General features: G+C 40.3%; 1 protein-coding gene across 1 annotated transcript; it reads left to right on the top strand.

Annotated features, from left to right (window-relative positions):
* The first annotated feature begins 756 nt into the window (after positions 1-756).
* On the top strand, positions 757-9,731 carry LOC124882162 (cytosolic 5'-nucleotidase 1A-like). Its single transcript, XM_047388376.1, has 6 exons — positions 757-1,120; positions 1,229-1,396; positions 4,832-4,961; positions 5,115-5,237; positions 6,823-7,007; positions 8,964-9,731. The coding sequence occupies exons 1-6, from the start codon at positions 1,010-1,012 to the stop codon at positions 9,324-9,326; spliced, it is 1,080 nt and encodes a 359-aa protein (XP_047244332.1). The 5' UTR covers positions 757-1,009; the 3' UTR covers positions 9,327-9,731.
* Positions 9,732-10,480: the final 749 nt, after the last annotated feature.

Genomic DNA, 10,480 nt, shown 5'->3' with positions numbered 1-10,480 from the left:
CAGACCCCACACACCCTGCACATAAACTGTTCAGAGCTTTACCTTCAGGCCGCCGCTAAAGAGCACTGTTCACTAAAACCAGCCGCCACAGAGACAGTTTCTTCCCCCAGGCTGTTTCTCTGTTGAACATTTAATAGAGTATAAAACAACAGCATACAGATGTTGCAAATGCACCTTTTTGTTATATATGTGTATATTGTACATTGTAAATATGTATATTCTGTAATACAAAAACAGAACAAAAGAGCAAAGTGTACCGGAGTCAAATTCCTTGTTTGTATGTACGAACTTGGCAATAAAGCTGATTCTGATTCTGAATTAAATTGTGATCAACTCACCATACTGTCTCCGCTCGTCCTGCACTTCTCGTCCTCCACCAACTTCAACCATGACAGTATAAATGGGAAAAACAGCTATGAGTCAAATTAATAAAGGTCATTCCTAACATGTCAATAAAAAAAACAAAAGTGGTTTCATTTTTTCTCAAAATGTATTTGATTTAACATTTAATCACTGAAAGAAATATTTTAGATGCAAACCTACTTACTCTAAAAATATTTTATACCAGACTATACCTTCTTTCTTAAGTATTTTAACATGTGTTTCAATTATCACATTAACCTTCATGAGGGTTTACGTCACGTCAAGGTGTTCTTCTTTTCCATTTTAATGCAATCATTGTCGTGAGTTTTACTTCTTCTACGAAGTTTCTTTTCTGCGAAGGCAACTGCAGTTTAGTATTCTATTAATATTTCAATAGCTAGTTGATTTAGATGACAAATGGAGAGATTAGCGTATGTTGTGCACAGTTGTCGCAGTCAACGGTCAACCGGGGAAGGGTTGCCATGACAACGTGCGTCACTGCTGGAAGAAACGCCCATCGTACTTCCGTAAAGTTCAGTAGTGCGGCAGAGTTACTGTGAGTTACAGTACGCTATCCAAGTACATTTGAGGGGTTTGTTTTTTTGGACTCACGGAAGTTTTACCATTTTATTTTATTTTTTTAAAAATGAGTGAAATCAAAGCAGAAGAAAAAGCAGCTGCTGAAAACAGCGGAGAACAAGACTGGGAAGCAGCTAAAGCTGTTTTTGATACCTTGAAAACAAAAGTACCGAGGCCGGTGAGTTTCACACTAAACTGTTTATTACTCTAACAGCATGACCTTTAAACAAATCTAAAGTAGGCCTATCAGTAATGTTTGTTTTTTGTCTTCCTCTATCTGTGTCAGCCCAAACCCCAGAATGCTGTAACCATCGCCGTCTCTTCTCGCACCCTCTTCAACATGGTGGCAGAGAGGAAACTCTACGAGGACGAAGGGCTGGAGAAGTATGTCGCTTTCCAGGTGGAACATGAAAACGAACCAATGAAGCCAGGCCCTGCCTTCCCCTTCGTCAAGGTAGGCAAACAGCTGTAAATCTGGGCGTAGCCCCTGTCAATGCATTCCAGTTGTAGCGTTGAGACTGGCAACAAGCCATCATGGTGCTGCTGACCAAACAAAAGTCTTGCATCCATACACTTTCATGTTTCAGCAGGGGCGTATTTAAGGGGATGTCGGACCCTGGGCTGGTTTCCCTTCCCCCTTGGGTGACAAAAGGGGAAGGGGTTCAAGTTTTTTATTCCTTCTGTTTCCAATACGATTTTTATATTTTTCCTTTCTTAAAAGTATAAACACAAAACATCCTTATCCATACATGAATTGACCCAAAACGTTATAGTAACTTTGCCACGTCTATTTATTGATGTAACACAATCATTAAAGTACATCAGAAAGAAGGATGAGGCTGTTGGTTAAGTCATAATTTTCAAATAATAGCGTATTGGATATCTACATGAAAATTCCTTATATTAATAGTATTTTGGTTGGTAGTTATTTTTGGGTTAATGTCTCACAGTACCTGATTATCTGTAACATAGCTATTTATTCTTTTTATAAAACATTTGAGGTTTATGGTTTTTTTTTTAATAAGAAATCAGTAACTTAAGAGAATCGTAAAATTGCTACAGAGTCTAATTAAAAACCTTTTAGAGTACTTTGTGAAATAATTGCATATTAGATCTAACATATATTTACTTTTAAATCTGTGACACCATAACAACTTGGTTCATTATTGTGCAGTGGTCCCCTTGGAATAAATAAGCCCACAATTAAATGTTATCCTGTGAAGCAACAATACATCTTCTGTTGAAATGGAGTTCAAACGAAAATTCAGAATTAAAGACTCACCCTCGCCGTTTCCACCGTCCAATGACTTCCCCGTCCTTCGGCTGTGTTCCTCCTCACTTGTCAGCTGAGCTCATCCCTCCTCCACCCCACCTCCACCATCTTTCTTCACATCTACTCCTGGCTTCCATGCTCCCTGGCTGCCAATCCACCACCAGTGTCGGATAGGGGGGAAGACATCTCTAAATCTAAGCTTTACAAATGTTCATCTTAGCTCATTTCATTCACAGCATTCATGTCTTCCTCCCAGGTCCGAGCGCCAAAGATATAATAATGTAATTTCACATCATTAAAACCTTTCTAATTGCCAACCCTCTCTTTGTGAGTCTTTTCAGATTGAATTATAGTTCCTTCTTTAAGGCAGGTACAGCATTGTGACTGGTATCATTTATCAGTTTGGGAATTACATTATAAAAAAAACTCTCTGACCTAATTTCATTACCAGAAATGGAGCATAAGATAATTAATGGAGCCTTGTTATTCTGACGAGGAACTGAATCTCTTTCTTCCTCTTAAAGGTGCACCAGAGAGTTGTCAGATGTTGGGCTCTCAATTTGCAAACCATCTTTCTTGTTGTCAGATGTTTTTTACACGCTACTTCCTAACTGCCTTAACATCCCTTCCCACAATTAGGTAGAAGCAAAATTACTACCATATACTCCAAAGTAACAAAACTGCAGATCTATATTAAATCGTACATGTGTTTTTCCATAGTCCATCCATCCTCTTCAAACTCTGCACTGTTTCTTACTTGTGTTGAGGTCCATGTATAATATCATACAGGTCCTTCTCAAAAAATTAGCATATTGTGATAAAGTTCATTATTTTCCATAATGTCATGATGAAAATTTAACATTCATATATTTTAGATTCATTGCACACTAACTGAAATATTTCAGGTCTTTTATTGTCTTAATACGGATGATTTTGGCATACAGCTCATGAAAACCCAAAATTCCTATCTCACAAAATTAGCATATTTCATCCGACCAATAAAAGAAAAGTGTTTTTAATACAAAAAACGTCAACCTTCAAATAATCATGTACAGTTATGCACTCAATACTTGGTCGGGAATCCTTTTGCAGAAATGACTGCTTCAATGCGGCGTGGCATGGAGGCAATCAGCCTGTGGCACTGCTGAGGTCTTATGGAGGCCCAGGATGCTTCGATAGCGGCCTTTAGCTCATCCAGAGTGTTGGGTCTTGAGTCTCTCAACGTTCTCTTCACAATATCCCACAGATTCTCTATGGGGTTCAGGTCAAGAGAGTTGGCAGGCCAATTGAGCACAGTGATACCATGGTCAGTAAACCATTTACCAGTGGTTTTGGTACTGTGAGCAGGTGCCTGGTCGTGCTGAAAAATGAAATCTTCATCTCCATAAAGCTTTTCAGCAGATGGAAGCATGAAGTGCTCCAAAATCTCCTGATAGCTAGCTGCATTGACCCTGCCCTTGATAAAACACAGTGGACCAACACCAGCAGCTGACACGGCACCCCAGACCATCACTGACTGTGGGTACTTGACACTGGACTTCTGGCATTTTGGCATTTCCTTCTCCCCAGTCTTCCTCCAGACTCTGGCATCTTGATTTCCGAATGACATGCAGAATTTGCTTTCATCCGAAAAAAGTACGTTGGACCACTGAGCAACAGTCCAGTGCTGCTTCTCTGTAGCCCAGGTCAGGCGCTTCTGTCGCTGTTTCTGGTTCAAAAGTGGCTTGACCTGGGGAATGCGGCACCTGTAGCCCATTTCCTGCACATGCCTGTGCACGGTGGTTCTGCATGTTTCTACTCCAGACTCAGTCCACTGCTTCCGCAGGTCCCCCAAGGTCTGGAATCGGCCCTTCTCCACAATCTTCCTCAGGGTCCAGTCACCTCTTCTCATTGTGCAGCGTTTTCTGCCACACTTTTTCCTTCCCACAGACTTCCCACTGAGGTGCCTTGATACAGCACTCTGGGAACAGCCTATTCGTTCAGAAATTTCTTTCTGTGTCTTACCCTCTTGCTTGAGGGTGTCAATAGTGGCCTTCTGGACAGCAGTCAGGTCGGCAGTCTTACCCATGATTGGTGTTTTGAGTGATGAACCAGGCTGGGAGTTTTAAAGGCCTCAGGAATCTTTTGCAGGTGTTTAGAGTTAACTCGTTGATTCAGATGATTAGGTTCATAGCTCGTTTAGAGACCCTTTTAATGATATGCTAATTTTGTGAGATAGGAATTTTGGGTTTTCATGAGCTGTATGCCAAAATCATCCGTATTAAGACAATAAAAGACCTGAAATATTTCAGTTAGTGTGCAATGAATCTAAAATATATGAATGTTAAAATTTCATCATGACATCATGGAAAATAATGAACTTTATCACAATATGCTAATATTTTGAGAAGGACCTGTATATCTTTCTGGTATGGACAATTGTCCAGCACTGAAAATATGTGATTCCAAGGCAACTGATATTCTTTGTTTCAACATTCAGAATGTATATTGTGTAATTTAAATAAAGAGGAAAGTATGGCAAACCTTTTGTAATACTGCTGTAACCTCACATTGAACAAAATGTCTCAATATCCTTGCTCTGCTTTGAGTGTTAATAGGGTGTGATCCATGTTATAGGCTCTCATGAATGTCAACACTCGACTGAGGGAGCTTTACCCCGACAGCGAGGAGCTGTTTGACATCGTCTTGATGACTAACAATCATGCTCAAGTCGGCGTGCGCCTCATTAACAGCATTAATCACTATGGTACGGTGCGTTCCTTAACCAAACATTGTTAATTGTTCTGCTCTGCAACGTCTTACCACCTCACTACATCAGCAGACATAATCAAGAAGATAACTCATTGGAACTGGGGTTTTTATTCTTCATGCACATCTAATGTATTTGATGTTGTTTCAGGTTTGACCATAGAGAGATTCTGTATGACCGGAGGGAAAAGTCCTATAGGTTACCTGAAGGCCTACTTGACAAACCTTTACCTCTCAAAAGATTCAGAGAAAGTTACAGATGCCATAGAAGAAGGTAAGAGGAGCTATCCATTCTTATATTACAATCAGAACACTTAACACAGGAGCTTTTACTTAAATATTTAGACAATAAGTGTTTGCAGCAAGATGCTGCATATCTTCTATAAGTCTGTTGTGGAAAGTGTGATCTCTTCTGCCATCATCTGCTGGGGAAGCAGCATCAGAGCCAGGGACTTAAAAAAGCTCAACAAGCTGATATAGAAGGCTGGCTCTGTTCTGGGGACTCCTCTGGAACCTCTGGAGATCATTGTGGAAAGACGGATTCTTCATAAAATGAAGAACATTATGGAGAACCCTGAGCATCCTCTTCATAAGACTGTCCTACAACAACAGAGTGTCTTCAGTCAGAGGCTTCTTCAGATCTGCTGTAAGACGGAGCGCTACAGGAGATCCTTCCTGCCCACAGCCATCAGCATCTACAACTCTTTGAGGAAACCTTCATAATATGAGCTACAACAACATTTAATTTCCCTTTGGGATTCATAAAGTAGTTTTGAATTTGAATTGAATACAGTGCCCTCCATAATTATTGGCACCTCTGATAAAGATGTTGAAAAAAGCCTTAAAATATTTTGATCTTTTATTGCAGCTGCATAAATCTTATATTAGTTTAGAAAACTTCAATTTCAAAATTTCAATATATTTATTAATTTGGGAAAGAAATCCTGAAATATGAAATAATTATTTTTTTATCACCAATGCCTTAGTTAATTTCACCCATAGCAATTCCTATAACATAAATGAAACACGTATTTCTAATCATACTTTTTAATTTAATCAGTTTCTTGAAACTTTTAATTATTAATGCCTTCCTGTTTCTCTTGGGTCAAAATGGTAAGGATAAGAGAACATGTGAGTGAAAAAGATGCATAATGACCTTCATAAATCAGGAAATAAAAACAAGAAACAGCCTTATCTACGAACGCAACAATAATTAAAAAGTTTAAAACAATTTGGAAGAGTGGAGTACATAAGTGTTACCAAATCTCCATGGTAACAGTTTATTTTCCAGCCTTTTGTACACATTTGTAGTGAGCTGCAAGCTGGTTAAGAGACAAAATGGGATTTGTGGCTCCCTCAGTTCCAACAACAACAAAAAAACAATATAAAGTTTTCATTTGCAAATCCTTACTACAAACATCTCGTTTTAATCATATATGGTGCATATTTACTAGTTTCAACGTGTTAAATGTGAGGATTTGCTTCTTTCAACTGAAATGATGCACAACCATGAACAACCAAGGACTGAAAACAAAAGCATGGATTTTTATTTGTAAAAACTTTTAAAACAACTGTATACTTTTCCTTCCACTTCACAATTGTTTACTACTTTGTGTTGATCTATCACATAGAAACATAATAAAATACATTGAAGTTTGTGATTATAACATCACAAAAAGTGGAAACATTCAAAGGGTTTGAGTCACTTTTTGTTGGTCAAATCCACTCAGGTGGTTGCTTAAATCTGAAGTCACTGTCAGTTTAAAGATCTTAAAATGAAAATAGGATTGACAATAGCCCGCAGCATATTTCCAAGAACAGAGTGTTCACAAGTAAGTGTGTTTTTCTTCTCTCTCAAGGAATTGCTGCAGCTACCATGTTTATGCCAGAAAAGGAGAGCAATTTGAGCAGCACTCAGCTGAGAGTGGCGTTTGATGGCGACGCCGTCCTCTTCTCAGACGAGTCAGAAATCATTGTGAAGCAGCACGGCCTCGACACTTTCTTTGAACATGAGAAAGAGTTTGAGAACAAACCCTTGGCTCAGGTAAAAAAAAAACTTCCATCTACATGCAACATCTCTGATACCGGACAATAAGGAGATCACATATCTTCTTATAATAACACAAACTACGAGCCAGGTGTTTTTCTTCTTTTACAGAGTATTAAAATTACTCTTGTTGCAGCTTCAGCTTTTTTTTTTTTTTTTTTTGTCGTTTGCTGAAATCAGCATAAGTCGTATTTTCTCTCTGCATTAGTGGAATGTGATAAATGTCTTAACTTGCACACAGATTTATATTCCTGCCATTATGATAAATCTTAATGTGTCGATACAGGCGTGTTAGACTCTGACTCCTGGAGCGTTTATGAACCGTCCAGCCAGCTTTACAGTGCCATGCAAAAGTTTTCACACCCCTTCACCTTTTCTCTTTCTGTCAAGGTTCAAACACAGACTTTGATGTATTTTCTTGAGATTTAATGTGATAGACTAACATACCGTAGCACATAATTAGGAAGTGGAAGGAGACTAATACATTGGTTGTCAGAGGTGTAACAAATAAAAATATAAAAAGTGTTGGATGCATATGTATTCAGCCCATTTTTACTCCAATACCCTTAACAAAACCAAATTCAATCATTCGGAGGAGTTCAATTCAGTTTATTTATATAGTACAGATTCACTGCTAATATCTCAAGACACTTTACAAAAAAGGATCCAGTTTTCTATACAGAAATATATAGTCAGTTAAATCCAGTCATATAGGCACATTCAAATTAGGTAACATACATTCCCAATTGGTCCTAGTTGTAAACGCAGACAAGGTCAGTTTGTTATCCCAATTCAGTCCCTCCTTCTGAACAAGCACGAGGCAGCAATGGACAGTTGATTGGATCAAGTTTTAAATTTGTAGCAATCCCTCATTCTGAGCATGCATGTGGGGACAGTGGAAAGTCTAGGCAGTCATCTGCTACAAACAACTGGAGGTTTGAAAAGACAGAGGAGACACACAAAAAACAAAGAAGCACTGGTCTAGGAGTACTTGGTAAATAAATAGTAAGGTGATTTTCATGTAGGAGAAAACCTAAACAGATAAGCTCTGAGCCGGCAGTCAAACCAATTAGACTTTTAGTGGTAGGCTCCACAAACCTGTTCTTTATAGAAGAGTAAAAAGAATAAAGCTATTCTTCAAATAAAGCTGTAAGTAGTCTGTTTGCAGTTTGCCACAAGGAGAAATGTAGAAAATTAAGCAAACAAGTGGAAGAAGGTGCTCTGCTCAGATGAAACCAAAAGTTTAACTTTTTGACCTGCATGCAAAACATTATGGCAGCATCATGCTGTGGAAATCCGTTAGTTTAGCAGGGACAGGGTGGCTGGTCACAGGTGATGGAATGATAGATGTAGCTAAATACAAGGCATCATTGACAGAAAACCTGTCAGAGACTGCAAAGGATTTAAGATCTGGGATGAGCTTAACCTTCTATCGGGACAATGACCCTAAACACACAACCAAACTACAATAGAATAATTTAGATCAAAGCATATTCATGTGTTAGAATGGCCCAGTCAAAGTACAGACCCCAATTAAAAAAAACCTTTCCAATACTTGAAAAATGCTGTTTCTAAACACCCTCTATTGAATCTGACTGAGCTTGAGTTGATGTCCAACGGAAAATAGCCAAAAATGTCCGTCTCTAGTTGTGGAAAGCTGGTGTTGACATCCCCTAGATGATCTGCAGCTGTACCAATGACTCTTAGGGCTGAATACAGTTGCATGGAAAATCTTTCAGATTTTATTTGTAAAACATTTAAAATCATGTATCCTTAACCTTCCACTTCGCATTTATGCAGTACTTCATGGTGGTGCATCACAAAAAATACAGTGAAGATTGTGGTAGTATTAGGACAAAATACAGAAAAGTTCAAGAGGCATAAATACTTTGGTTTTATTTTCACATCCATTTCATCCATTTTCAAATTAATGTGATTCTGTGCTTCATACAGGGTCCTTTAAAGTGTTTCCTGGAGGCCCTCGGGAAGCTCCAGAGAAAGTTTTATGCCAAGAATGAGCGTATGAACTGCCCGATCAGAACCTTCCTGGTGACGGCCCGCAGTGCAGCCAGCTCCGGCGCTCGTGTCCTCAAGACTCTCCGCAGCTGGGGCCTGGAGATTGACGAGGCCCTCTTCCTGGCCGGGGCTCCCAAGGGGCCCCTGTTGGAGAAGATCAGACCTCACATCTTCTTCGACGACCAGATGTTCCACATTGAGGGGGCCAAGGAACTGGGAACCATATCGGCGCATGTCCCTTATGGAATCGGACAGAAGTACAACAAGGGGAAACTCATCGAGCAGCCCAAAAAAAAGTAATAATCTGCAAGTGAAATAAGCACTACAATGTACAGGGATTGGACAATGAAACTGAAACACCTGGTTTTAGACCACAATAATTTATTAGTATGGTGTAGGGCCTCCTTTTGCGGCCAATACAGCGTCAATTCGTTTTGGGAATGACATATACAAGTCCTGCACAGTGGTCAGAGGGATTTTAAGCCATTCTTCTTGCAGGATAGTGGCCAGGTCACGACGTGATACTGGTGGAGGAAAACGTTTCCTGACTCGCTCCTCCAGAACAACCCAAAATGGCTTGATAATATTTAGATTTGGTGACTGTGCAGGCCATGGGAGATGTTCAACTTCACTTTCATGTTCATCCAACCAATCTTTCACCAGTCTTACTGTGTGTATTGGTGCATTGTCATCCTGATACACAGCACCGCCTTCAGGATACAATGTTTGAACCATTGGATGCACATGGTCCTCAAGAATGGTTCGGTAGTCCTTGGCAGTGACTCGCCCATCTAGCACAAGTATTGGGCCAAGGGAATGCCATGATATGGCAGCCCAAACCATCACTGATCCACCCCCATGCTTCACTCTGGGCATGCAACAGTCTGGGTGGTACGCTTCTTTGGGGCTTCTCCACACCGTAACTCTCCTAGATGTGGGGAAAACAGTAAAGGTGGACTCATCAGAGAACAATACATGTTTCACATTGTCCACAGCCCAAGATTTGCGCTCCATCCACCATTAAAACCGACGTTTGGCATTGCCATGAGTGACCAAAGGTTTGGCAATAGCAGCCCGGCCGTGTATATTGACCCTGTGGAGCTCCCGACCGGCAGTTCTGGTGGAAACAGGAGAGTTGAGGTGCACATTTAATTCTGCCGTGATTTTATGTTTTTTGGATACAATCCGGGTTAGCACCCGAACATCCCTTTCAGACAGCTTCCTCTTGCGTCCACAGTTAATCCCTCCAGCGTGTCCTGGGCTGTCCCCTGGGCCTCCTCCTGGTGGGACGTGCCTGGAACACCTCCCGAGGAAGGCGTCCAGGAGGCATCCGGTATAGATGCCCGAGCCATCTCAACTGGCTCCTCTCGATGTGGAGGAGCAGCGGCTCTACTCTTGGATGTGGTTCGTCCTTCTTGGTGGTATGCTGACATTACCCTGGATACCGTGGCTCT

The sequence above is a fragment of the Girardinichthys multiradiatus genome, chromosome 15, assembly GCF_021462225.1.
Source record: "Girardinichthys multiradiatus isolate DD_20200921_A chromosome 15, DD_fGirMul_XY1, whole genome shotgun sequence".
Classification (NCBI taxonomy): domain Eukaryota; kingdom Metazoa; phylum Chordata; class Actinopteri; order Cyprinodontiformes; family Goodeidae; genus Girardinichthys; species Girardinichthys multiradiatus.
This window is presented reverse-complemented; position numbering and strand designations above follow the sequence as displayed.

Bases quoted from the DNA above. Each gene is read 5' to 3' on its own strand.
- LOC124882162 (XM_047388376.1), top strand. From the start codon at position 1,010: ATGAGTGAAATCAAAGCAGAAGAAAAAGCAGCTGCTGAAAACAGCGGA. The intron at 1,121-1,228 runs GTGAGTTTCACA...TATCTGTGTCAG, and splicing joins AAACAAAAGTACCGAGGCCG to CCCAAACCCCAGAATGCTGT. The intron at 1,397-4,831 runs GTAGGCAAACAG...TCCATGTTATAG, and splicing joins CTGCCTTCCCCTTCGTCAAG to GCTCTCATGAATGTCAACAC.